Source organism: Rattus norvegicus, chromosome 15, assembly GCF_021556685.1.
Source record: "Rattus norvegicus strain SHRSP/BbbUtx chromosome 15, alternate assembly SHRSP_T2T, whole genome shotgun sequence".
NCBI lineage: Eukaryota > Metazoa > Chordata > Mammalia > Rodentia > Muridae > Rattus > Rattus norvegicus.
The window spans coordinates 104,146,943-104,174,784 of record NC_141548.1 but is presented as its reverse complement, the minus strand read 5'-3'; the positions used below and the strand labels follow the sequence as shown (position 1 = coordinate 104,174,784).

General features: G+C 45.3%; 1 protein-coding gene and 1 long non-coding RNA gene across 3 annotated transcripts in view; one reads left to right on the top strand and one right to left on the bottom strand.

The window, feature by feature from the left end:
* The window catches only part of Slc15a1 (solute carrier family 15 member 1), a 44,748-nt gene extending 27,307 nt beyond the window's left edge, over positions 1-17,441 (top strand). Inside the window, 9 exon segments of one of the 2 annotated variants that reach the window (NM_057121.2) lie at positions 1,230-1,311; positions 2,393-2,512; positions 4,521-4,670; positions 6,343-6,392; positions 11,939-12,046; positions 12,189-12,300; positions 12,847-12,990; positions 15,068-15,175; positions 16,532-17,441. In NM_057121.2, coding sequence (NP_476462.2) covers positions 1,230-1,311; positions 2,393-2,512; positions 4,521-4,670; positions 6,343-6,392; positions 11,939-12,046; positions 12,189-12,300; positions 12,847-12,990; positions 15,068-15,175; positions 16,532-16,723 — 1,066 coding nt within the window. In that variant the 3' untranslated portion in view covers positions 16,724-17,441. 2 annotated transcript variants of the gene reach the window in all.
* On the bottom strand, positions 98-10,885 carry Lnc004 (long non-coding RNA 004). Its single transcript, NR_126569.1, is given in 3 exon segments — positions 98-1,413; positions 2,243-2,477; positions 10,750-10,885. It is a non-coding gene; the product is annotated as a long non-coding RNA 004 (long non-coding RNA).
* Positions 17,442-27,842: the final 10,401 nt, after the last annotated feature.

Genomic DNA, 27,842 nt, shown 5'->3' with positions numbered 1-27,842 from the left:
CTTAGGTTGACTGAGACACTGTTGGTGGCTGTTGTTTGGCTTGGTTGTCTGAGATGCTGTTGGTCCAGGGCCTCACAAATCTTCTGTTTCTGGAAGCTCCCGCCAAGGTGATGGGACATTATTTATTTTTGCAGTACAGGCAATTGAACCTAGGGGATTTCACACATGCTAGACAAATATTCTTCTACTGAGATAGAACACCAACCCTCTTTTTTCCTACCTATTTTGAGACAAGGCTGGCCTTAAACTCACTCTGCAGCCTAGTTAGACGTTGAACTTGCAAGCCACCCATGGAGATGGGATTATAAGCCTGTGCTACCAGGCTTGGCTGCAGATGAAGTTTTCAAAGGAATAAAGAGATATTGTGGGATGGGAGATATCTCCCTGGGTAAGAGTGCTTGCTGTGCAAGCATTAAGACCCAAGTTTAGATCCCTAGGACCCATGTAAAATGTCAGGCATGGCAGTGTGCAGAGACAGGTGGATCCCTGGAGCTGTTGGCTGGCCATCTTAGCCAAGCATGATGAGCTACAGATTCAATGAGAAATCCTGTGTGATGAAAGTAAAGACAGGGACAGAAGACATCTGACGTCCTATGGCCTCCTCATGTGCACACATGGGCCTGTACATATCCATACACATGTGCACATGCGCATACACATACACACACAGAGAGAAAGAGACAGACAGAGAGAGAGCTTTAAATAGAGATGTCTGTATGCAATGTCTCCCCAAATGCCCTTTAAAATAAATAAAAATGCTATTCATGGAAGCCTGAAAAAAATTAGCTGTGATCATAGGACTTGAAGAAACTGTGTGAAAATATGAATAGGCATTTTATTGCGCTCACTAGTCTGGCCATGAATAGCAACAGAAAGGGACTCAGTGGTGGCTCCACGGTTAGGAATGCTTGGTTCTCAAGCACATGGACCAGCGTATCCATCCCAGCATCTACACAGAGCAGCTCACAAACGCCTGTGACTCCAGCTCCCAGGGGTCTGACATCTTTTTCTGGCCTCCGAGAGCACCCTTACACGCATGTGTGCACATGCTCACATTGGCATGCACACATAAAATCCTAAAACAATAGAAACACCAGTAGCGGCTTCCAGTACAGCCGTCCTTGCAGGGAAGCCGAAGGGAGAGAAGTAAGGAGGATTCTCCTTTAGGGCTTATCTTGGTTCATCTGGGTGACACAGGCTGGGGCTCACTTTCCTCTCATCTGCATCAGCTCCCTGAAGAAGATGACCGTTGGGATGTTCCTGGCATCCATGGCCTTTGTGGTGGCTGCAATTGTGCAGGTGGAAATCGATGTGAGTGTTCTCCTGGGCCCAGCAGCGTCCTTCTCTGGACTGGGAGGATTAGAGGGGAGTGGGGGACTCTCCCATGTGCAATAGGAATTCCTGGAGTAAAGACTGTAAAGGGAGGGTGGGGCAAAATAGACCATCAGTTAGCATGCTGGGTTCTATGGATGTGGGGGTGGCTACGTACTGAACTGATGGGCAGGCTTTGATAGGAGAAAACCTGTGATGCAGTTTCTGTAATCGGGAGTCGAGTTCATGGAACTGCTCCCGAGTCAGATTTAGTGAGAAGCCTTTTACTCGAAGACAGGCGCTTGGGAGATGTGTAAACCGTCGTCTTCATAGAAGGATACATTTTGGATCCTGGTATATCTACTAGGGCATAATTCCTAAATGGATCCTAACACCTGCTGGGTGCATTTGTGCTAAGCCAGTCCAGTGCTGCCTTATCAGGCCTTAGTGCTTAGAGGCAGAGATTATGTGGCCCGGAAAATTAGAGGAGACTCTCTGTGTCTGTCTCTATCACCTCCTCTGTCTGTCTGTCTCTGTGTCGGTCTCTGTCTGTCTGTCTTTCTGTGTCTCTCACATACACATACACAATCCATGGCATTTCCCATATTAACCACTTCTAAGCACACTGCTCAACGCAGCTGCCTTTACTATGGAGCCCTCACACACATACTACCAGAACTTACCCATTTCCCCAAACCAAACCTCGGAGCCATTCAATGTCGACTCCCTGATCTGTCTCCCTAACACCCTGGTGGGTCACATTCTGCCATCTGTCTCTAGGATGGTGCTCCAGGCAAACCACGTGACTATAATCACAGAGCACTCACCCTTTTATGGTTGGCTAATTTTATAATGCCCTCAAGGTTCACCCTTTTTTAGAGGATATAGAAAGATCCCCCTTTGTTTTTAAGGCTAAATAAAGTTCTTTCACCGTGCAGAGTGACCAGCGGGCTGAGTCAGATGTTTGGCACGCGCCTCCGGATGAGCTCTACAGTGCAGAGGAGAATGTCTCCAGAGCCGAGGTGACGGTGACCATCTACTCTAGAGTCCTCACTGTGGATCTCTTCTTTCTTTTTCTCAGAAAACTCTTCCAGTCTTCCCCAGCGGAAATCAAGTTCAAATTAAGGTCTTGAACATTGGAAACAATGACATGGCCGTGTATTTTCCTGGAAAGAATGTGACAGTTGCCCAAATGTCTCAGGTAAGTAGGAGGAAACAGGACCTCGTTTCATCTTCCCACCTGACTTACATCAGAGCCCGGAGGAGCTGTTTTGTATAAACCCCAAAGGCAGCCCAAGATTAGCACACATCAGTGTCCACCTCATAATGCTTTCTGAAGCCATGGGCCTCTCTAACTTGAGCGTGGGTACTGATCACTCAGGCACTTTCTACAGCAGGGAGGGCCCAGGGTTTCAAACGGGTGCCGATATCCCTGGGAAGACGTTGAGCAGGCTCTACGGACAAGTCCTTGTTGTTGCAAACTAGGCGTGTGCTACTGGCACTTTATATAGAAGACAGAGTGTTAGCACTCAGTCTACAAGTCAAGAATTTTATGTCCTCATACGCACAGTGCCTCTGTTGAAAACCCTGCTCTAGAGGTCATTGCCCTTGACCTCTGACCCCCAGCCTTCAGTCTGGTCACAGGGAGAGCCTTGAGGCCTTAACCCCAGTGGTGTGGGTTTATGTATTCTCATTCCTGATCCACCACAGTTGGAGCAGTGACCTTGAAGAAGGAGTTAAAAGTCTGACTCCTGGAGGTCAGGGAAGACCCGTGTTGATTTCACCAGAACCTTTGCTTTTCCTTTGGTGCTTTTTAAAAGTATACGGGTGTCTTGCCTACATATATGCCTGTTCACCATATATGTGCCCGGTGCCCTCAGAGGCCAGAAGAGAACATCAAATCCCTTGGAAATGGAATTATAGGTGGTGGTGATTCACCATGTGACTTATGGGAGTTGAACCTAAGTCTTCTGGGAGAGCAGCTACTCAACTGTTGAGACATCTCTCTAGCCCCAGTCCCCAATTGCTTCTCAGCCTTTTGGCTAAGATCAAGTCCCCTGGAAACTTTCTGTAAGATAGTACTTATAGTACTCTATATTATATTATACTATATATATAGTATACAGTACTATAATACTGTAGTATAATATAGCACTATATTTATAGTATAATATAGTATATTTATAGTACTACATAGTACTATAGTATATATACAGTATATAGTACTATAATATTGTAGCATAATATAATAGTATATTGATAGTATACATAGTATACAGTATATAATATTGTATAAGTACTATATATTATACTATACTATAATACTATATAGTATTATATAGTATACTATATATAGTATAATATAGTATATTTATAGTATAGTATATTTATACTATAAATATAGTATATTTATAGTATACATAGATAATATAGTATATTTATAGTACTATATAGTATACTATACATAGTATAATATAGTATATTTATAGTACTATATAGTATACTATACATAGTATAATATAGCATATTCATAGTTCTATATAGTATACTATAAGTAGTATAATATAGTATATTCATAGTACTATATAGTATACTATAAGTAGTATAATATAGTATATTTATAGTACTATATAGTATACTATATATAGTATACTATATATAGTATAATATAGTATATTTATAGTATAGTATATTTATACTATAAATATGGTATATTTATAGTATACATAGATAATATAGTATATTTATAGTACTATATAGTATACTATACATAGTATAATATAGTATATTTATAGTACTATATAGTATACTATACATAGTATAATATAGCATATTCATAGTTCTATATAGTATACTATAAGTAGTATAATATAGTATATTCATAGTACTATATAGTATACTATAAGTAGTATAATATAGTATATTTATAGTACTATATAGTATACTATATATAGTATTATATAGTATATCTATAGGACTATAAATGATGTTCACAACAGAAAAGCAGAATTTCAGGATAGTTCCTGTGACAATACACAAAGAACTTATGACAGTGTCTGTGGGTAGGAGGGCAGGTATCACGCCCCGACAAGGTATTTTGGATGTGAATGGCTGTGAACTTGGCAATGCAGATTGCTATCTACTATGGCATGACAGTGTCCAAGCGCACAGTGCTAACCTGCCTCCTGCCTTCTGTCCCCCATCTCCAGACAGACACATTCATGACTTTCGATGTAGACCAGCTGACAAGCATAAACGTGTCTTCTCCCGGATCTCCAGGCGTCACCACGGTAGCTCATGAGTTTGAGCCGGGTCACCGGCACACCCTTCTAGTGTGGGGCCCCAATCTATACCGTGTGGTACGTACTTGGCACTACAGCGTCTCTTGGATGGTTGCAATATCAGAGACACAGTTTTTAGAAATGTTTTAGACTTTATTTTATGTGCATGAGTGTTTTATGTGCGTGTACCTAATGTGTACTACATGGGTACTTGGTGTCTGACGTCAGAGAGAGCATCGGGTCCCCAGGAACTGGAATCACAGGGAGTTGTGAACCACCATGCATGTGCTGGGAATTGAACCCAAGTTCACTGCAAGAGCAGCAAGTGCTCTTAACCACTGAGCCATCTCCCCAGCTTTGTATTGGTATGACTTTGCTTTATCAATACTGAGCACTGTATTAGGCAATCTTCAAACTTTCGAGGAATGCCAAGACATTTAACTCCCAGTAAAGGTCTGGCCGGTGGAGAAGACTGTTAATTATGACTTACAAATAAAACTAGGAACTGTCCGTGGTAGGCCACATCTTTTTTTGCAGCTCTCAGGAAGCAGATCCTGACCTGGACTATAAAGGAAGGCCTATCTTAGCCAGTCATAGTGTCCGACACCTTAGATTCCCGCACTCAGGAAGAAGATATAGGGGGGTCTCTTTGAGATTCAGGCTAGCCAAAGCTACACATGGAGACCCTGTGTAAAAACAAACAAGCAAACATTGTAAAGCTATAAAGATAAACAAACAATGATATAACCGTGTTATGAGCGTGCACCCATGCTCATGTGTGTGTACTCTCCCATGTCCATATGTAAGCCACGTGAACACCTATGTACATTCTCAAACACTGAGATAAGGTGCTTAGCATATCTTTAATTGTACTAATTGTTTAAATGTGCACTTATAAAAATATGGCATGCACACCAGATACAAGGAATAAAATACACATAAAATGTTACTTGGCAAAGGACAGATGTCTAGGTGTGTCATTCGGTACAAGAAGAGTTGATCTGAATAAAGGAGCTTCGTGCAGTCTGCCAGGGGACTTGAGTGAGAATAAATCAAAAAACTCAATGTGCAGTTAATCTTCTCATCCATTTGCTTAATAAGGAGGCTCCTGGGCAGCTTGTTCTGCCAGGCATACGCAGCCTGTGGCCCACAGATGAGCATACTTTAGCCAAGCTGTAAATGTGGCCTAGCAAAAATACGCTTACGAGGTTTATTTTGCAATGGTTTTCCCGATCCATCTATACAGGTCTCAAACACCAACTCCATATTGACAAGACAATGTTGCCATGTCCAAAGGTCAGACCATCTAAATTGTTAAAGAGTTGTACCTTTTGGAGCCACTGACAACCAAGGATCGGTAACAGGAGAAACATGTGTTAGCCTGGCGGGAAACCAGGAAGGGCGAAGTAGAACTCATATCTCCCAGGACAAGGGCCAGTATCATGCGCTCTGAAGTGCTAGTGAATTGATTCTAATGTGCTAAGTATCGGGAAATTATATTTATATGTTTATTTACTGTATGTGCGTGTGTGTTTATACACACACATGCCCGGCACGTAAGAGAGCAGTGGGTCCGTGCCATAGGGCATGTATGGAGGTGAGAGGATACCTGTGTGAAGTGGGTTCTCTCCTCCCACCTTTTCATGGACTGAAGAGTCAGAGAGCCAGGCTTACACAGTAGGTGCCTCACCCACTAAGCCATGTCTCTGGCTCAGAAACGTTTTTATATTATTTCTTCTCTCTCTCTCAGGTAAAAGACGGTCTTAACCAAAAGCCAGAGAAAGGGGAGAACGGAATCAGGTATGGAGATTTCTTTTGAAACTGGTTCTCCTCGAATCTAACGGAGCTTAACACATTCCTTTAACTGAGCCCAGTTGTAACAAGGGTGTAAAAGTGTCAAGTGTGCACCAAGAATACAAGATTGGTTCAACCAACATAATCCATAACTTAGAGAGAACGTCCACATCATATTATCAACTGGTGTAGAAAAATAATCTATTGAGTTCAACATTCATTCATGGCACAAAAAAATGTTAGCCTTTACCTGGTCACTAAGTGTCTAGTTAGTTAGTTACAGTGTCAGGGAATCAAAGGTCTTCCCTGGAGACCACTTTTCCTCCATGCTCTCTGGGACCTACCAGAAGCACATGCCCTGTAGTCCCTCCAGACACTGTCCTTGGAGATGTCACCACTGTGCCCAGGAGACTGCCTTTCTTTCCTGGGTTCCGTGGTGTCTTTTCATTCACCCCGGCAGACCTGAAAATGTTCTCTCCTCTCACACATGGTTGTAAAGGCCCAGAGGTCTAGAAACTTCTCTGTTAGCTTCTGACTTGAGGCATTCACTTCTAACAGTCAGCTTCTCACCAAGTCTCTGGTGTTTTAATCTTTGGTTATGACAGTCACAGTTTTTTCTCCAGGGTAACTAAAATTAGGGTGATTCATCTCACCAGCATGAGATCATTTGGCTTTTGGTTCCTTCTCTCATTTTCTTGGAGCCTGTCTGGTGCTGAGGCTCAGGACAAAGTGCCACACAGCCCGGTGATGTAGTTAAACAGAAATTCATGATTTCCTAGATCCTCTGACTGAAGGTCAAGGTCAGGTGTACTGAAGACTGCCCTTGAGTCCTCTCTCCTTGATTGATTTTTTTTTTCTTTTTTTTGCAGCTGGGGACCGAACCCAGGGCCTTGTGCTTGCTAGGCAAGCGCTCTACCACTGAGCTAAATACCCAACCCCTCCTTGATTGATTATTGATAGCCATCTTCTTTCTCTTTGTGTGTCTGTAAATTAATCTCCCCATGTAAGGACACCAATCTATCGTGTCAGATTAAGGACCTCCAACAGCTTCTTTTGCTTCCTTAAGGACTTTTTTCCAAAGAAAGTCACATTTTGAAGTGTCACAATGACACCTCTCAGTCCATAGACCTTCCTTTGGATATTTGTAATTGCCTGTCTTGTCCTGCACAAGATATATGCATACATGTATGCATACATTCATACACATACATGCATGCATACATACACATACTTGCATACATACATGCATACATACACATACATACATGTATACATGCATACACACATGCATACATACATGCATACACACACACAGCTACCTTGTGCTTTGTATTTGACTCTAAACTAGAATCATATCTGGGATTTCACTTTGTTCTCAGAACACATTTTCATTGTTTTGATTTCTTTTTTTTTTTTTTTTTTTGGTTCTTTTTTTTCGGAGCTGGGGACCGAACCCAGGGCCTTGTGCTTCCTAGGTAAGCGCTCTACCACTGAGCTAAATCCCCAGCCCCTTTGTTTTGATTTCTTTAGAAATGTTTCCCAACACTGGAAACTTTGGACATGTAGATCATAGTATTTAGGCTATTTATTTGTTTGTATGTATGTGTGTGTATGTATGTATTTATATGTGTGTGTATGAGTGTGTGAGTGCGGAGGTCAGAAGACAGTTTCCATCTTACCCATGTGGGTCCTGGGGATCGAACACAGGACATCAGGCTTGGGAGCAGGTACCTTTAACCACTGAGCCAATTTGCCTGCCAAACTTTTGAAAAGCTAATTATTTATTTAGTATGTTTGTGTTTATATGCATGTGGGGGCATGCCTGTGCCGCTGTGCACGTGTCAAAGGACAACATACAGGAGTCACTTCTCTCCCCTCACCTGTGGGTTCCGGGGATCAAACTCAAGTCATCAGGCTTGGTGACATCCAACTTTAACTGCTGAGATATCTCACTAGGGTTTAAAAGCGTGTGTGTCTGTGTGTGTGTCTGTGTGTGTGTGTGTTTGTGTGTGTCTGTGTCTGTGTGTTTCTGTGTCTGTGTGTGTGTCTGTGTGTGTATCTGTGTGTGTTTGTGTGTGTGTGTCTGTGTGTGTATCTGTGTGTGTGTTTGTGTGTGTATGTATGTGTGTGTTTGTCTGTGTTTGTGTGGCTGTATGTGTGTGTGTCTGTGTGTGTGTGTCTGTGTGTGTGTGCGTATGCGTGTGGCTCCCAGGAGTCAACTCTCACACGCTGTTCTTCAGAGATCCACGTTGTTTCTTGAGGCAGAGCGCTCATGGCAGACTGAGATGTGCTGATCGGGAGAGCTGACCATGAGCCCCCAGGGTTATGTCTCCCTCTGCCCCCAAGCTTTAAGCTTGCTAGTGTGCTCAGGATTGAACTAGGGTGCTCCTGCTTTTGAGAGAGGGACTCTAGTGAACTGAGTTATCGCTTCACCCCTAGAAGCCTCACTTAATTAGATGTCTTTGTGAGTGATCTACATGGTGAGGCTGTAGATTTAAAAATAGCTTTGGTAGAATATTGAGGAAGAGGGATAGATAGTCACATATTGACCCCTCCCACCATTAGAATGGAAATAGATCAGAGTCGCTTTTCTATTGAGTAGCAACACCAAACCCTTGACAGAACGAAGGGATCCAATTATTTCTGTAGTATCTGAAAACAATGCTAAAGTTCTAGAAAACTAGGAGAGATTGATGAGCAGACTTCAAAACCTCCACAAAAATCAGAATTTCTGACTAATGTGTAGTAAGTTAAAGGAAGGAAATACCATATTTCAAGCAAATACATTTTTATATTACACTATCGGTAAGTTGAAAGACTTAAATTGCTACCTTGTCATTCTTTTTGGGGGGGTGGGGCTGGGGACCAAACCCAGGGCCTTGCGCTTGCTAGGCAAGCGCTCTACCACTGAGCTAAATCCCCAACCCCCTTGTCATCCTTTAAAAAAAAAATAGGCAAGCCTTTAATCAAAAATAGGTTGAGGGCTGAAGAGATGGCTCGACCATTGTCAAGAGCACTTCCTGCTCTGGCAAAGGCTCGGAGCCCAGACCCAGACCCAGACCCAGACCCCTCAGTCACAGCCCTGTATCTGCAGCTATAGGCGATCAGACCTCTCTGGCTGCTGCCAACATCCACACACATGTTCCACACACACACACACACACACACACACACACACACACACACACACACACACACACAGAGGCACAGGCACATACATGTAGATAAAATAATAATTAAAAAAAAAGTAAGGCCAGATGGTGGTGCACACCCTTGATCCCTGCACTCGGGAGGCAGAAGCGGGAACATCTCTGAGTTTGAGTCCAGCCTGGTCTACAGAGTGAGTTCCGGGACAGCCAGGGCTACACAGAGAAACCCTGTCTCAGAAAGACAAAAAATAGACAAATATCTTTTGAAAATTGGTTGATAATTGGACCTTGCTTTCCACTGCATTTAACACTGTGCACAGCTATGTTACATCTCCATTAAAACATACGCAGCTCGCATGCTTTAAGGAGAATAACGTAAGACGTCACTGTCACGGGCAGAGATTATATGCCGCCTTAATATTTGACTATATTTACATCTGCAGCTCCCATCTGTTTCCTTAACCACACTAAAGCCTTCCTTTTTTTTTTTTTTTTTTTTTTTCTCGGAGCTGGGGACCGAATCCAGGGCCTTGCGCTTGCTAGGCAAGCGCTCTACCACTGAGCTAAATCCCCAACCCCCAAGCCTTCCTTTTTATAGATACACCATAATTTTTCTACCCATCTGTATTCAAAGAAATTTAGTTTATCCCTAGTTTTTTGTTTTTTTTTTTTAAATGACCATAGTCTGTATTTTTATCTATTTCTTTGCATGTATGTAGTTTCTCCATGGAAGTGGTCCTTAATTTTTTTATCATATTCGCTAAAAATATATTGAATTTGCATTCACTATATATGAATATAGTTCCCACGTGGCTGAGAAGATGGCTCAAGAGTTAAGACTGGGCACCAGTTCTGGCTGAAGACCTCCTAGAACCCAAGTCAAGCAATTCACAGCCGCCTAACTTCAGTTCCAAGGCATCTGATGCTCTTCTGGCCTCTGAGGGCACCTGCATGCACCAAACACATGCACGCACACATGCACGCACGCGCACACACACACACGCACATGCATGCGCACACGCACACGCACACACATGCACGCACGCGCAGACACACACACAGCACAATGGCTGAGCACTTGCGAACCTCCACGTTGCTAATGCCTACCCAGCAATATTCCTAAATTATTACTTACTAAAATCTTTATTTCATCTCTGCTACCCCAGACCCAATAGAGGGAGTGGCCCCTAGGGCCGCACTCCCCTGAGTCTTACATGGCTGTCTTTCCCCTCTGTCTTCCACAGCTCTCCTGTCTTCCTGCTCTCCTTTCCTGGCTTGGCGGTTCTAAAACCTCCTTGTGGTCCAGGAAATCTAAAGTCCCACCTCTGTCTCCCTGCCTATTCATTGGCCACTGGCAACTTTATTCACCAATCAGAGCCAACTGGGGACAGCGACTCTCGGTGTCTCACAAGCAGATGACTTGCAGATTCCCCTGTGATCTGGGGAGCCCAATTAACACAAATAGCATTAGAACCAATCTGCACCACCATGAAGCTGATGACCACGTATTTCAGAGACAGAGTTGTCTTTCTAGTACTTAGCTGACCGTCATGGTTACTCCCTGTTCTACGTATTGGACAGTCTGCTATAATCTGTCACCTACCCATTTGGTGGGCAAAACAAAGAGCTGATCTCCCTTAGGGGAGCAGCGCACTCATCCCAAGAGCAGTGTAAGAACTTCGGGGTTTTCTATAGCACAGAGCGTCCGCAGAAACACTACACCACGTGTTCTTGCTGTGATGTTCCACATGGTACGAGGAAGGCGGGCGGCTCACTCGTTTCCTCCTGAGGTTTTAGCAAGGGGACTTGCCAAGGCTGAGGGCCAAGGCCTTCCGGAGACCCATTCCTCTCTGCATTCCAGCAGATGCTAGCCAGCGCCGCTGGAGAGAGACACACAGCTCTCCCCCACTTGAGAGAAGTGACTCAGAGCAGCCTCTTCTCATTGGGCTTCTTTCTCCCCCATCTTGCATCCATCCCCTGCCCCAAGCTCTGAGAGGTCTCTCCTTCCAAAGGAAGCTTCACCCGCAGCTGTCTTCTTTATTTTGGTCGTTCACTTATTGAGGAAACACCTCTGTCTGAAACTTGCCATGCAAGTGGCACAAAAGCTTGACTCCCTTCCAGAAAGGAGAGGAGTCGTCAGTATCTGTTTCCATGACTACCTAGTAGATTCCCTAAATATCGGGAAACTGGGTAACACTTCTGAGCCCTCGGAGTAGTTCCTGCCATGAATAAATATTTCTTAGATAAACTCTTTTAAGGGCGTGCCCGTGAGTGGGTGGACAGGAACAACTGTAAGGTAGCTAACTTTCTGCCTCTAGACCCTAGGAATCGCCCGTGTGCACGTGTGCCCTAGGATAAACCATTCCGTGGTTTGGTTACAAGGCAGATGGTTTTCTGTTCCAGATTCGTCAGCACCCTTAACGAGATGATCACCATCAAAATGAGTGGAAAAGTGTACGAAAATGTCACCAGTCACAGCGCCAGCAACTATCAGTTTTTCCCTTCTGGCCAGTGAGTACCTTATTGGGCAACTGGCTCCCAAATTCAAGCCTGACTCATCTTTTACTTAAGAAAAAAAAAATGGAGATTTTAACACCAAGAGCCATGACCTCTGTTATTCATTCTCTTGTTTGTTTTTGTTTGTTTTTAATAGAAAAGACTACACAATAAACACCACAGAGATTGCACCAAACTGTTCATCTGATTTTAAATCTTCCAACCTTGACTTCGGCAGCGCGTACACCTACGTGATCAGAAGTAGGGCGGTGAGTAGCTCATCCCACCACGGCATGATCAACCTTGGCTGGCCTGGGTCCTCAGACACTCAGGATGACCCCGTGATTAGTTGGAGGGATTAGTATCTATAAACGGTCTTAGAAACAACCTAATGGTCTCAGAATTAATTCTGAGTCTTTGTTTCGTGTGTGTGCGTGCACTCGTGCGTCAGAGAACGATGGTAGGAGATTGCTCTGTCAGGCCTGCTGCCAGGTGCCCTTTCCTGTGAGTTATCTCACGGACCACCATTGGCTCTCTCAGTTATGGTTGACGCCAGCAGACGTCACTAGTTTAACGTTCCCGTTGACCAGTGCTTGATGCTTCCTTCAGGGGCATGTGACTTCAGGACTGAGCGATTTCCAGGGTTTTGCTTAGCCGGCTTCCAGCTTTGCGGTTAGGTTTAAAATGGGCAGTGACTATGTAAACTGCCTGTTTAACCTTAGAAGGCCAACTCCGTGTGTGCTAGGAGTGGTTGTTATTCTGAAGCGTTTCTCTGCCTCTCTCTCACTTGCCTGCTTGGTGCTTTGATGGTCCAGAGTGATGGCTGCCTGGAAGTGAAGGAATTCGAAGACATCCCACCCAACACGGTGAACATGGCCCTGCAGATCCCACAGTACTTCCTCCTCACCTGCGGCGAGGTGGTCTTCTCTGTCACAGGACTGGAGTTCTCCTATTCCCAGGTTTCTTGGTTTTTGTTCTTTCCTCCCTGCCGCTGCTACCTGCCACCCTCAGGAAAAAAATGCTGACGGCCTTGATTTGAATCTGGGATATGTGTATGCTTAGAGGTTCCTTTGTTTTGTTCATTCTGTAAGACAGGGTCTTAGTATGTAGCCCATGCTGGCCTCCAATTCACCATCCTCCTGTCTCAGGCTTTCAAGTACCAGAATGTTAGGCATGCACCACCAACACTTATGGTTTGATATAGGTTTTTTTCTTCTTCTAAGCATCATGGTTCCTTTCTCCTGCTGTGATAAGAAACCAGGGCTAAAAGCAACCAATACACATCAGAGTTTACTCTGGCTTACGGTTCTGACCAGAGTCCATCATGGCAGTGAGGATAGCAATAGGCAGGCTCGAAGGCCAGAGCAGAAGCTGGGATTGCACATCCTGAACCTCAGGCACAAAGCAGAGAGAGTGAGCTGGCAGTGGCTCAAGGTTTTAAACTCTCAGCACCCACTTCTGGGGACATCGGCGCCCACCTCCGGGGAACATGCTCCCTCCAGCAAGGCCAAATGTACCAATGCCCGATCTTACATGGGACATTTCTCATTCAAATAACCACAGGTGTCTTCCACAGAACAAGGACTATGGAATCAATGAGCTGTTTACTCAATGGGAATATAGCACGTGTATGTGTGTGTGTGTGTGTGTGTGTGTGTGTGTGTGTGTACACATATATACTATCTACCTATATATATATATAGAGAGAGAGAGAGAGAGAGACATAGTATATATAGTTATATAGACAGATATCTATTTAGTATATATAGATAGATAGTAGATATTTATATATCTACTATCTCTAGATAGATAGATAGATAGATAGATAGATAGATAGATAGATAGATAGATAGATAATCACACTAGACACAAGACTAGAGTCCTAAGGATGGTGCAGCATTCCAAGGTCTGTTGCCAGGGTCACAGTAGCAGACCCTGCATTTTATAATATCCAAAGGGCAGCATCTAAGTGCTTATCTACAGGTCAGTGTCCTGGTTCTATTTAAGGTCCAGTTGGCATCTCTCTGTTACTTCCAGTGACATTGTTCAATCAGATCTACTGCTAAGAGCAAGTGTAACACCCTACTTTTAAGGCTAGAGATACGGCTCAGTTGATAGAGTGCTGGTTTAGCATGCACTAGGCCATGGGTTCAATCCCCAGCACTGTAAGAACCAAGTGTGGTGATGAACTCCTGTGACCTGTGAGGTTGAGGCAGGAAAACAAGTTCAAGATCATCCTTGGATACCTTGTGAGTCTAGACGTCAGCCAAGACATGTAAAACCCTACCTCAGAAAAACTAGCAATATTTTTTTTTGCTTTTTAAGTATATTAGGCTAATTAGACAAATTTTATTGGTACCCCAATTAGAGCTTTAATGTCTAAAGTATTTGTTAAAACTGCAGCTAAACTCATTGCATCCTGGGCCTCTTCTTCAGTATCTGCAATGGTTAGCACGTGCTGGGTTACCTCTTTCTGTGAGGACCACACTGTGTGACAAAGGCCATGCTGTGATAGGTGGGGAGAGCTTGAGGAAGGATATGGGGGACATGGCAGGGACGCTACAGAGAAGAACACACAGTACTTCCTTTGGGGAGAGTGTGGCATTGCCTAGAAACTTGTGAGGCAAAGTCTGTCCGCCTGTAGATCTGTCTGTCTGTGTTGCTAGGATAGCACCGTAAGTGTATGGAGAGAGGCGCCCTGCCTCAGGACCGTTTTCCTGTCTCATCACGCGAGTTACGTCCTCCCTATGCCAACCCCATCCTGACTTCCGCTTTCTATTGACTCTTCCACACATTTATATGGAGAGCAGGGTCAAGCTATGTAGCTGAGGGCGCCCTCAAGCATCTGTGTGCCTCAACCCCCCAGGTGCTGGCCCTTAGGTGTAGGATACCATTCCTGACTAAACCCAACAAAGCTAACCTCTAGCCTGCACTTCAGGGGGTGCTTGGCAAAGTGAGTGGAAGGATGGGTGGGTGGGGTTCTCCTGGCCTGAAATGGGAATTCAGGTTGTAATGCATTGTGCTTTGCCTCTGCAGGCCCCGTCTAACATGAAGTCCGTGCTTCAGGCAGGATGGCTTCTAACCGTGGCCATCGGTAATATCATTGTCCTCATTGTGGCTGAGGCAGGCCACTTCGACAAACAGGTATAGCGGGAAAGAAACTTGGATGCGCCTGTTTTCTTCTGTTTTGTTTGTTTGTTTTGAGACAGGGTCTTAGGTAGCCCATGTTGCCCTCAAACTTGCTGTGTAGACGATGACTTTGAACTTCTAGTCTTCTTGGTTATTAATGGTCATCGCCGTGACCCTCCCTCGCTATCTGTAGTATGTATCCATTGGAGTCAGTGGATGAACAACATGGCCAGACCAGTCAGCTAGAGTTATCACCAGTAGCACCAGGCAGTCTCTGCAGGTTTTAGTTACTTGCAAAACTACACCAGGTTTGCCATATTGAGTTGAAGTCCACATACCCTGATGGGGTCCACTATGGGGAGAAAAAAAAAATCTGTCGATTCTGTGAACTCAGCTTGAGAGAACAGTGAACTAGTCCTATGGGCTGGGGGTGTAACTCCTCACACAGTACTTGCATGCACAAGGCTCTGGGTTCTAGCCCAGTCCTGGAAGGAGAAAAAAGGGGAAGGAAAACCAGATTCCTTGTACAGAAGTTCCACAGTAGCTTAAAGATGTTCTTGAAATCGTTATAACTTTCCCTTCGAAGTAAAATAAAGGGCAGGCGTCTCTGATGATCAGAGGTTTTGTTCAGTGCACAAGGTCTGCTGGGTGGTTCCCTGTCACCAGAGTAGATACACTGTTTCCTGCTTCAGGAATGGCCATGGGGCCTCTCGCTCCTGAGCTCAGGAATTGTCAAAAAATATGTGCATATAACTGTGTGTTGATGTATGTGTGTGTGTGCATATACGTACATAACATATACTATATATATATATATAAAATATGGAGAGGCTGAGTGTATATATGTGCACCATGCACTTGCAGGTGCCCAAAGAGGCCAGAAAAGCCCTGGTCCCCTGGAGCTGGAGTTGAGGGGTTTGTAGTTGTGTCAGGACCCCAACCAAGGACTTCCAGCAGATGCTCAGACCTGGAGAGCAGTCCCTCCGACCCATGTAAAGCACACCCGTCTTTCCTGCCCATGCTCAGCACACATTTTGTCTTGCAAGGCTACCGCTTGGTCCTTGCTGGCTCCCTATCCTCCCGACACCAGCCTGAAGACTTAAGAATTTCAGAATGTTTCTCTCATCCTCCCAAAAGTCTGGTTTCCAAAGCCCATGTTAGCAGGAAAGTGTCACCTGCCCCTTGAGCATTTGAGAAGAGCAGGACGATGTCTCTGTCAGGGAGTGAGGAGGAGGCTGATATCTCCTAGTTTCACTTCAAAGTGCCTTCCACCTAGAAGTAGCAAGAAGATATGCACAGGACATTATGCTCACCTCACGTGACCTGTGTTTGTTTCTGTTTGTTCCCCTGCTCCAACTCTGACTCCTCCAGTGGGCTGAGTATGTTCTGTTCGCCTCCTTGCTCCTGGTCGTCTGCATCATATTTGCCATTATGGCCCGATTCTACACCTACATCAACCCAGCAGAGATCGAGGCACAGTTCGATGAGGATGAGAAGAAAAAGGGCGTAGGGAAGGAAAACCCGTATTCCTCGTTGGAACCTGTCTCACAGACAAACATGTGAAGATCAGAAAGCAAGTGGAGAACATACCAAGTCCAGCATTCACCATGACCTCTGCCCAAGGGACAGGACCCTCCACCACAGAGTCCTTGCTGGAGAAAGACTTCAGACATGTGAGCCAAAATAATAACAAAGCAGGTTTTCAGGCTGACGGCTGTGAATCTGAAACTCTAGGGGAGCCTTTTTAATTTGTTTTTCTTGAGACAAGGTATCTCTGTGTAACCCTGGCTATCCTGGAACTCACTCTATAGACCAGGCTGGCCTCGAACTCACAGATATCTGTCTGCCTCTGCCTCCTAAGTACTGGGATTCAAGGCATGTACGGCAACTGCCCAGCTAAAATATTATTTATAACATGCACTTTCTGGGTTTTTTGTTTTTAAAACATACTTTTTTTTTTAACACTGGGCCATTTCTAACATTTCTGCCACAGAAGTGGATTTAGCTCAGATTAATTTTGAAAAGGTAACAGTACTGTTTTTTTTCCTTAATGCTCTTATGAAAACAATGTTGAATTTACAGAGGGCTTTTTTAGCAGTGTGTAGTGAGTGTCAGCTGATTCGAGCTAATAACCTTACCTCGGGGTTTTTGTTTCTTTGTTTTCCTGGTCTCCTTTGCCTGACCTCTTTTTAAATTATGTGTAATTCAAAAGACTATTCAAGTGATGGTTAGTCATGAGTCGTGACGTTTGACTGGTGTGAAGTAAATTCTTGTTCTTAAGAATATGTGTCTGTGTGTCTTTGGGTTCGGTAAGAAACTTTTCTATGCTGTCTGGTTCTGCCATTGATACGATTAAATAATCCCAGCTGTCAGGACCACGATGGCCGTGTTCGGTGTTCCCATACAAACAGGGGTGGTTACACTTCACACGGCTCTGAAGATAGACACTGTCTTGGATGAGGAGGAACAGTTGGTGCTTGACCTGGAAGAGGCTCTGTGCACCAGCCCATCGCTGCACACAAAAGCTGCATGGACCCAAATTCTGAGGGAGAAATGAGATTACCACACTTACCTCAGCTATTTTCCAGCCCCAGGAAGCAGTCCTCAGAGACCTTCAGTGGGGCCCAACCGGCTCTTCTCTCCGAGGGCTTCTCATTTCTCTCCACATACTCTGACCCAATCAGCACTGGGCTCCTCTCCCTGGAGCACAGCACACTTTCATTCCCAGGTCAAAGGGAAGACATTCTCCAGCCCTCCCCGCAGTCCCTCTTCCTTCCCTTCACACCACTCCCTGTAAGAGTTTCACCGATCGATGCCTCTCTCTGCACAGTGGGTTCCATTGCGTCCCTGAGTTCCCATCATTCCAGAAGATTCCCAGACTCCTGGTTCCCAGATCTCCTTAGTCAGCTCTGTGTGTGTCTTGCTCTCCACAACATTCTTTTGCTAAGTAAATGCTTTCGACTTCTCAGGCCAAGGAACAGGACAATAGCAAGGAGTTGACTTTGAACGTGCCTGACAGCAACTCCAGTGTAAAGCCCAGACTTGAGGGTCCACAAACTCTGTCACCTTCACTTAACATTTCTTCCCCTCCTAACCTTTCTCTGAATTTCAACCTGATGGGTTAGAACCAAAATAGTGCACGGTTTAAGTACTATTCTACATGGGGTAGGGAGGGAAACCCCTAGGACAAACTCCAACCCTTACACCTCCAACCCAGACGATTTTCAGTGGTTTTTCACAGCATCCTATGAATGTTTTTCGATTGCTTTGGTCTTCTGCTGGCCCCTCAAGATCTGTATGGGTGATCTGTTTTCATTTTGCAGGTGAATTTTGTCTCAGGGTACTAAGTGTTTTTAAGTCTGATTTAAACCTTTAAAAGAATACAAATGTTCAGGTTTGACTGTTGTTGGCTATTTTGACCATAGGCATGATGTATTTTGCAAAACAGTATTCTCACCTTTTACGACAACTAAGGCTGAGCATACACTGAACACTGGGCATGTGCAGACAGCAGGCTTAGAAGTCTTCTGGAACAATCCAGCAACCGTCCGATAGTGTGGGTTCCTGTTATTCCACTCACAGAAGACAAAGGAAAGGCAAGCAGCCCAGCCAAGGCCATCCCCACAGCCTGGCTCTGGAGGAGAGACTCCCGCCAGCCCCGCATTCACCATTGGCCTTGGTCTACTGTAAGGAGGCATCAATCCTAATCTTTATGATAATGGTGAGACCGCCTTCACGACCTTCACTTCTGAGATAAGAAAACTGAGGAAGAGGGCTGGAGAGAGGCTTTGCCATTTAGATCATTTGCTGCCCTTGCAGAGGACCCAGGTTTGATTCCCAGAACCCACAGGCAGCTCACAAGCATCTATAACTCCAGTTCCAAGGAATCTAACGCCCTCTTCTGGCCTCTGGAATATAGTGCACATACACACAGGCAGGCAAAATACACATGTAAAATAAAACAAATAAATCTAAAAATCCTTTGTTGTGAGTCTTTTCCCCAGGAGCCTACAGCATCTACCAATTACCACAACCTGCCTGATACTGTGAGATTATAGCATATCCTGTCACATAACACAGCAAATCCGGTGACTGAGGTCAAGGGAATCAGGGCAAGGCAGTGTGGGTACTGGGAGCCTGCTAGGCCAATGTTCCCAGAACCCTAGGAAGGACACCCATACCTGACTAGATGTCTACGTGTAGGATGTGAAACTGGAACCCGGACACAAAGGGCAAACCAAGGCCTTTACCATCTCAGAGGGAGGCCTGCTACCGGAAGACACACTTTAACTTCCTCCCCGCGAGCCTGATTGGAGACATTGCCATTACCAAGAGAGGTCATAAAGAAAAACTCTGATCTCAGAAGGCAGTGGCTGGGGCAGAGGCCAGAGAGGCTACGGGAGAATAGTCAGTGGCAGGGCTGACGAACTATAGAGTGCAACTAGACCCCAGGACAGACGGCAGGTCAGCATGACGCCTCGTTTATTTAGTTTTTAAATTGTGGTAAAATACACAAGAAATAAAACCACAGAACCACAGAACCCCTAGCACACATCACACCAACACTACTATGCAACCGTTTCCTCCATGAGTCTCAAGACTTTCCCCAGCAGAACTGAAATTGGCGTTCATTGAACACCAGCCCCCACTCCCTCTTCGGGCCACCATGGTAAGAAACAAAAAGGCGATTCTCCTTCTCGCTTCTACTTCCGCTCACCCGCACCCTGTGATTCTGACCCGTGGCGGGCTTTCCGTAGTAGCCTGGGTGTTCCTGTTCCGCTCAACCCTGATGAAAGGCCCCTGCTACTGGGGAGACCTGGACCTCTAGGACTCCCGGCTTATCAACGAGGCCACTGTCTGCTGCAAGTAGGGACGAGGCTTTATGGCATCCTTCAGGTATTGGCAATTTCAGAGCCCTATGAGTTTTCATTTAATTTAATGTCTGTTTGGGTCTAACGAGACTTCTTGACTCCGTAGCTGTGCTTAAAGGCCCAAAATGAAACAGGTACTGAATGTGGTAGGCTGCCGTTCTGGTTCCCTGCAACAAAGAGCCCCATACTTCCGAGGGCAGAGTATTCTGAGAGCAAGAAGGGGGTCGCTAAAACTGGCAAAGGCAGACCTGTTGTGCGGGGGAACCAGCCCATCCTTAACACTGAGTGTTCTTCCTTCAGGTTTCTTTCCCACAGAAAGGCCAGGTGGCTCAGAACCTGGGCTGACATTCTATACAATGACCAGCAGAGGGCGCCAAAGCCTCTTCCCCAAATTGTACCTTTGTGTGAAGTGCAGAAGTAGCTTCCTTTGGTTTTGGTTTTGGGTTTTTTGGGTTTGGGGGGGGGGGGGGGGGCGTGGTTTTTGGTTTGTTTTTTTTTGTTTGTTTGTTTGTTTTTTATTTTAAGGTGGGGTCTCACTATATGGCCTTGATTGGCCTGGAATTCACTAGATTCACCAATCTAGCCTCGAACTCACAGATTGTCCTTCTGTCTTCTGAGATTAAAGGTGAGAGCCACCACACCTGACAGAAGTAACTCTCGATTTGAGCAGCCGCTGCTGTTCAGCCTCAGTTTTAGCTCCAATAGGACTGGCCCGTCAGTGGCCCAAACTCTGATAAGACCACTGACCTTCAATGGCTCAAACTGCAGTAAGTCACCAAAGGTTTTACTTGGGTTGTTTTACAGTTTATAAACCTGGAGAGAATTCATGATAGGTCCCATTCGGCTTCTAAAAACCACAGCCCACACATATTCAATAATTATTCACAAAGAACCACAGTGGGCATCCAGGAGAGAGTGCAGAGAGAGCTGGCCAGAGACTAAGCAATGTCCGTGTGTCCGTGGGTTCATTGTCCTGAAAGGGGCTCGTAAGAAAGAGGAAAGAAAACAGCAAACAGGCTCTGGTTCCTCAGAGCCGTTGTGAGATGGCTCATTGAGTTCATTCTTTGTAAAAAAGTATTTTTTACAAAGATATAGCTGATATAACTGTCGTCTCAGAGGCTTACTGCCTCTGTCTGCTAACCTAAACCTAGTCCTGGAAGCTCCCAGCCTCTGTACAATCTGATCTAGGCTTGGAATGTTTTCAGCCTCTGAGACCTACTGCTGTACAACCTCACACCTTCTAGTTCTTTCTGAACTCTGGCTGGCTGGTTCGACTTAGCCGTTCTGACTCACACGCCTCTCCAAGCTGACTGATTCAATCTGGCTTCTCTCAGTTTCTGGGTGAATTGCTCTGCTTGGCCTCATACTGACTTTGGTGATCAGTTCTAGTCTTCTGGCTTCTTCTCATTCTCTGGCTTGTTCTGTCATGAGGAAGAACTCACAGGACCTTCAGCTAGAAGGAGCAGAGACTCTGAGACTGTGCATTTGCCATCCAAGGGCAGCATAGAGGAGTGGTCAGTCTATGCCATAGAAGCCAGGGTCTACCTGCCTTCTCATTCTCTGGCTTGTTCTATCTCCACCTGTGTCTAGCTTGTTCTCTCTCTCCAACCTGTTTCTGTTAAAGTCTCCCAGTAAAATTGCCTCTGAATTCCATGAACTAGAGAGCTGCATGCCTCTGTTTCATGACTGTTAGGATTAAAGATGTGTATGTAAGATCTGGACCCAAGCTTTTCTTTACCTGAAACTTGCTCTGGACCAGGCTAGTCTTGAACTCAGAGATCTGCTTGCCTCAGTCTCCCGTGGATTAAAGGTATGTCTATATTCCAGCCAGATCACATAGATCTAGAAGGCCTTTGGATGTGACCTCTTGTCAGAGCAGTCACATTCTAGACTAAAATTCCTCTACAATTCTTGGTTCTGTTTGTTCAACCATCACTTATGGGTCACCTACCCTGAACCAACCATGCCTAGACACTCAAGGTATATCTGAGATCCCAACCATTGTGGCAGTGTAGACAATAATCTGGTCAACAAGGAAACCATGAGCAAGGGTGTGATATTGTAGAGGGTGTCAAGGATTTAAGACGAGACACATGCCTAGAGATGTAGTTCGGTTGATAGTGTACCTGCAGTGCCAGCGAGAAGACCTGGATTCTGTATAAAGAACACAGAATGCTATGGGTTGGTAGAAAGGAAGCTGAGGTTAATTTCCCTTCAGAGGATCTTGTCAGGCTGTCTAGGTCATGACAGTGGTCCTGCAGTTCCAAAGGGCAAAGGGAATCCCTCATTTTATGTTCCCAGAAGGTGTGGTGATGAAAGTTCCATACCATGTGACCTAGCCTGTGTACAGGAGTCAGTGGGCCCAAAGACACTGAAAGCGATGTTGTAATTTAAGCTTGTCTTGGGCCCCAGCCTGTACCTGGGCCTGGGGCAGGGGCAGGGGAGGACTGGGCTTGGGGCTGTAAGTGGGAGGGAGCATTCAAGTCCACTGCTGGTGCTTACCAACATGGTGGAGATTGAGAAGCTGCTGGTTTGGAGATGTTTGTGTGGGGAGAGAGAAAGTAACAATTAGAGGTATTATGACCTGATAGGTTAGATCTCCCTTCACAGGGAAACCTGGCATGAGGGTTCCTGCCTGTGATCCCAGCACATGAGGTGGAGACAGGAGGTGAAGGCTTCCAGTTATCAACCCCATAGAGAGGGAGACCAGGACTTCCCATCCCACAATCCCTCGCACCTTTCCTTTCCAACTTGGGCTGGGCAGAATGGCTCCCACAAAGAAGGGCGGCAAGAAGAAGAAGGGCCATTCTGCCATCAACGAGATGGTGACCTGAGAATACACGATCAACATTCTCAAAGTGCATCCATGGAGTGGGCTTCAAGAAGCGTGCTCCTTGGGCACTCAAAGAAATTGGGAATTTGCTTGAAGGAAACGGGGACTCCAGATGTATTCACTGACACAGGCTCAATAAAGCCGTCAGGACCAAGGGAATAAGGGATGTTCTGTACCGCATCCGAGTACATTTGTCCAGAAAGCGTAAAGAGGATGAGGGTTCACTAAACAAGCTCTACATACTGGTAACTTACGGGCCTGTTACCACATTCAAAAATCTACAGACGGTCAATGTGGATGAGAATTAACCTGCTGGATGTCAAATAAAGTTGCAGAACTGCCGAGAGAGAGAGAGAGAGAGAGAGAGAGAGAGAGAGAGAGAGAGAGAGACAGAGACAGAGACACACAGAGACACAGACACACAGAGACAGAGACACACAGAGACAGAGACAGATAGACATAGAGAGACAGAGACAGAGACCAGCTGCACATGTGGAAGGATGACTTAGAAGGAAGCATGTTAGCCTCCCTCAGGCGTGAGGAAAGCCATCATAAGGACCATCCTCTGAGCAAAAACAATGCCATCTTCAGCTCATCTGGGCCTGTGCACCAAAGATCAACAGCTGGGCTTGTTGACTAACTAATGATCCTTCCTGGAAGGAGGCCGTGGTGAGGGTCATGAGACCTGCACCTGAGAATCCAGCCATCCCTCCCAACCAGTTGTACGCAATTCTGTTCACACGTGGCCTCCAGTCTTGGGGTAAGGCTAGAAAGTACAGACAGGGAAGGACTAGAGGAGGGAACTCCGTCCACACAGTCATGGGAGAGTCATCAGACATGCCTGCAACCTCCCAGTGCAGCTCTTTCAAAGTCACCTGTATCCATTGCTCTGTTAGAAAACCCAATAAACTCTTAGATTCCTCAGAATGAACCTTGGTGCAACCACTTCTTGGTTTTTCATTGGGAGGTAGAAGGAGATGGTGGGTGTTTCCTTCTCCCCAAAGAAAGGCATTTTAGCAACGGAAGCCATCACCATCATAGCTGGTGGCAGAGAGGCAGGACACAGGGGAGGGCTGTTGTAGTGCCAAAAGAGGACATGTTTAGGGTCTTTGAGAAGGAGCAGGAGACCATCACACACAGTCAAGAACAAGGGCAGAGGTTAGGGGTGGGGACAGAAGGGACTATGTGTTCAGTCACCGGTTTATGGGTCATGGCAAAGACACTGGCTTCTCCTCAAAAAGTCCCTAGCCACACACTGACCAGGGCTGAGGTGAGATCTCTCCAGCTAAAGACGCAGCAGAAAGAAGTCAAGCTATCAAGATCCCCTCATGACCTACAAAAGGGCTGTTCAGTCCAGGAAGGTGGCAGTGGAGTGGCAAGCAGACACCTGCTCGGAACACTTTGCAGGTGATGAGAAAGGATTCTCGGATGGACTGTGTACTGGCTGGTTTTGTGTGTCAACTTGACGCAAGCTGGAGTTATCACAGAAGAGGAGCCTCAGTTGTGGAAATGCCCTCGTGAGACCCGGCTGTAAGGCATTTTCTCCACTAGTCATCAAGGGAGGAGGACACAGCCCATTGTGGGTGGTGCTGTCAGGGCTGGTAGTCTTGGGTTCTATAAGAGAGCAAACTGAGCAAGCCAGGAGAAGCAAGCAAGTAAGAAACACACACACCGCCCCATGACCTCTGCATCAGCTCCTGCTTCCTGGCCTGCTTGAGTTCCAGTCCTGACTTCCTTTGGTGATGAACAGCAATGTAGAAGTGTAAGCTGAATCAACCCTTTCCTCCCCAACTTGCTTCTTGGTCATGATGTTTGTGAGGAATAGAAACCCTGACTAAGACAAACTGGACATGGGAGACAAGAGAAGGATATTAGGACCTTCAAGGTGACCCGTCCTAAGGGCTCTGAGTGTTTGGTTTCATTTGGTACTCAAAGCTACCCTCAAAGGAAGTGGTCCAGCATCCCCTGACTGCTCCTGAGGAGACTGAGGTGTGTGTCAAGCAATGTGTGTGAGGGACCATGTTTGTACCTACATGACATCTCCCCTCCCTTTCCCTCTCCTCTTCTTGCCTCTCCCCTTTCCTTTTCTTCTCTCTCCACCCTTGCTATTCAGTTATTTGCTTAACAAGTCTCCCCAGAACGCACCAGAGGACACCCCCAGTTTCCTTTGTACCTTTACAGTCACGGGAACAGAAGAACTCACAGGACCTTCAGCTGGAAGGAGCCAAGGCTCTGAGACTGTGTACATTTGCCATCCAAGGGCAGCATAGAGGAGTGGTCAGTCTACGCCATAGAAGTCAGGGTTTCAACTTAAGGTCCACCTGCCTTTTATGAGTTGTCCCTTCCCCGCCACGGCGCCTGAACTGTGAGCCCTTACTTTCTAAAGTTGTGTGTTCTCAGACCAAGCAATGAGGAAAGAGCAAAAGACAGGGAGTAAATGATTACATACAGTCCTGAGGCTCAGTCTTCTGGGCAGGAATATGGGTTACCTGGAAGTATTGCCCTGGGTGATTATGTTCAATGCCCTTTTATCCAGAACTAAGGGGTTCCCAGAGGGATTCCCAGGACAGAGGAGAGCTGGTTGCTTTAATGAAGTGAAACTAGACATAGAAAGTGTATTGGTTTGGCACATAATAGGTATTCTTTTTTTTAAAAGACATTTATTTTATGCATGTGAGTACACTGTAGCTGTCTTCACGCACACCAGAAGAGGGCGTCAGATCCCATTACAGATGATCATGAGCCACCATGTGGTTGCTGGGAATTGAACTCAGGACCTCTGAAAAAACAGTCAGTGTTCTTAACCACTGAGCCATCTCTCCAGCCCAGTAGGTCTCTATACAAGCTGGTTACTGTTTTACTTCTTCACCAACAAATAAATACTTAGCAAGCACCTACTTTATACTAAATGTGATTTAGTGCAAAGCAGATGCACCCTTGCCTGCTTTGATACATTTTAAGGCCAGCATCCAGCCCAATTCCTTGGGGTTGACCAGCAATGGCTGAGTGAATAGTGGAGACTATCTAAACTAGAGGACTGATGGGGATCAATCCGAGTTGGCCCTAACTTTCAACTAAAGTCACCCTTAAATGTTTATCTGGGAGTGTCCCATCTTTGCCACAAGGTGGCAGAAGAGTACACTTGTGGGTTACAAAATAACAAAAGTTTTTTTGTAAACATCAGCCCGGTCTCCGGAATTCTTGATGCTTAAACATCACAAGCCTTGCTAGATACGGGGATTGATATTTCTAGATGTTTCCATCTCGAGATGGGTGGAGGTGAACTTAGCTAGTCTGGTCCGAGGATTCCAGCAACGGCTGCTATTCCTCAGAGCGGCACTAAGAGGCACCCAATAGCAATGGGCTTTACTGAATTGGGGGATACTGAGGAAGAAGACTGTCAATTGGAAGGAGTTTTCTGTATGGTGGGTTCTGCAGCATTTCACTCTTGTCTGATGCATTCATTTTTCATTCAACCCGTAGCACATTGCTGTTTTCCATGTGTTGAGCTGCCCGACGGATTAGCAAATACAGAAACGGTGGAGTTTGCAATAAGTGCTAACAGAAGCAAGTCGAACAAGGTTAGAGAACAGCAAGGGTCCACTATGATTATATTATTTATATACATTCTACCGAAAAAAGTTCCGTTGGTTTCAATATGTTGTTTTTTCCAGAATCTTCTACAAGATGCTAGTCTGGGAGTCTATTATACACAGAGTTCTTCCAGAGGAGTCCCGTAGAAATTATCTTGGGATTTCCTTGGCGTTTTTCATCTGAATCCTGTTTTTGCCTCTACCCCCCCGCTGCCCTTGGATCTTTAAAGTCTGAAAACATCGGAGTCCTCTTCTGTTTAATTGACTTGTCTGGGTACAGAAATCCAGTTGAAGGAGGTTCTCTCTTAGGTATTTAGGGAGCATCCTTCCTTGTCTTTCTACTTTTGGTGATGCTATTAAAATCCCTTGCTAGAGAGATGGCTAAGTGGTTAAGAGCAGTGTCTGTTCTTTCAGAGGTCGTGAGTTCAATTCCCAGCAACCACATGGTGGCTCACAACCATCTGTAATGGGATCTGATGCCCTCCTCTGGTGCGTCTGATTTGAGTACAGCTACAGTGCACTCATATACATAAAATAAATAAATATTTCCAAGGGACAGCACCATGAACATTCTGGTTGGTTCTTTTCCTCTCAGTTAAATCTTTCTGGAAACACCCTCATGGACACACCCAGATATGCTAGCAGTAAAGATAAGTCATTGTATATGGGAACCCTTTTCTCTAGATAAACTTATCCTTTGACTATATTACAGGCTGCTTATTTGTATCCAAAATGCTTGAGGCTCTAATAATGTTTTATTTCAATTAGAAACAGAATCAGGAGATGATACATCCCAGCACTCGGGAGGCAGAAGCAGGTGGATCTGTGAGTTTGAGGCCAGCCTGGACTTGGCAGAGTGTTTCAGGACAGCCAGAGGTATACAGAGGAACCCTGTCTCAAAAAAGGAAGGAAGGAAGAGAAAAGAAAGAAAAGACAGACAGACAGGCAGACAGACAGACAGGCATAAATAAATAAGTAAATAAATGGTGTATTTTCAATTTGAGGACTCTTTAAAAATCAATTTGGGGTACTCGTGTACATAAAATGAGGTATCTTGGGTTGGGAATTCCTTTTTTTTTCTATACAACTTACACACACAATCTGAAAGTAATTTTAAATTATTTGTTTTTGAGATAAAGTCTCACCATATAGACCAGGCAAGCCCGAAACTCGCAGAGATCCACCTGTCTCTGCCTCTGGAATACTGAAATTAAAGGTGTGCATCACGATTCCCGGCTTCACAGATAGCCATGCGCAGCCCCTGAAAGTCATTTTATGCAGTAATTTTTTATACTGTGCATTTTGACTAACACCTGCCACATGAAATCAAGGTGTGGAATTTCCCACTTGCGCCCTTACACTGGCAGTCAAGAACTTTCAGATAA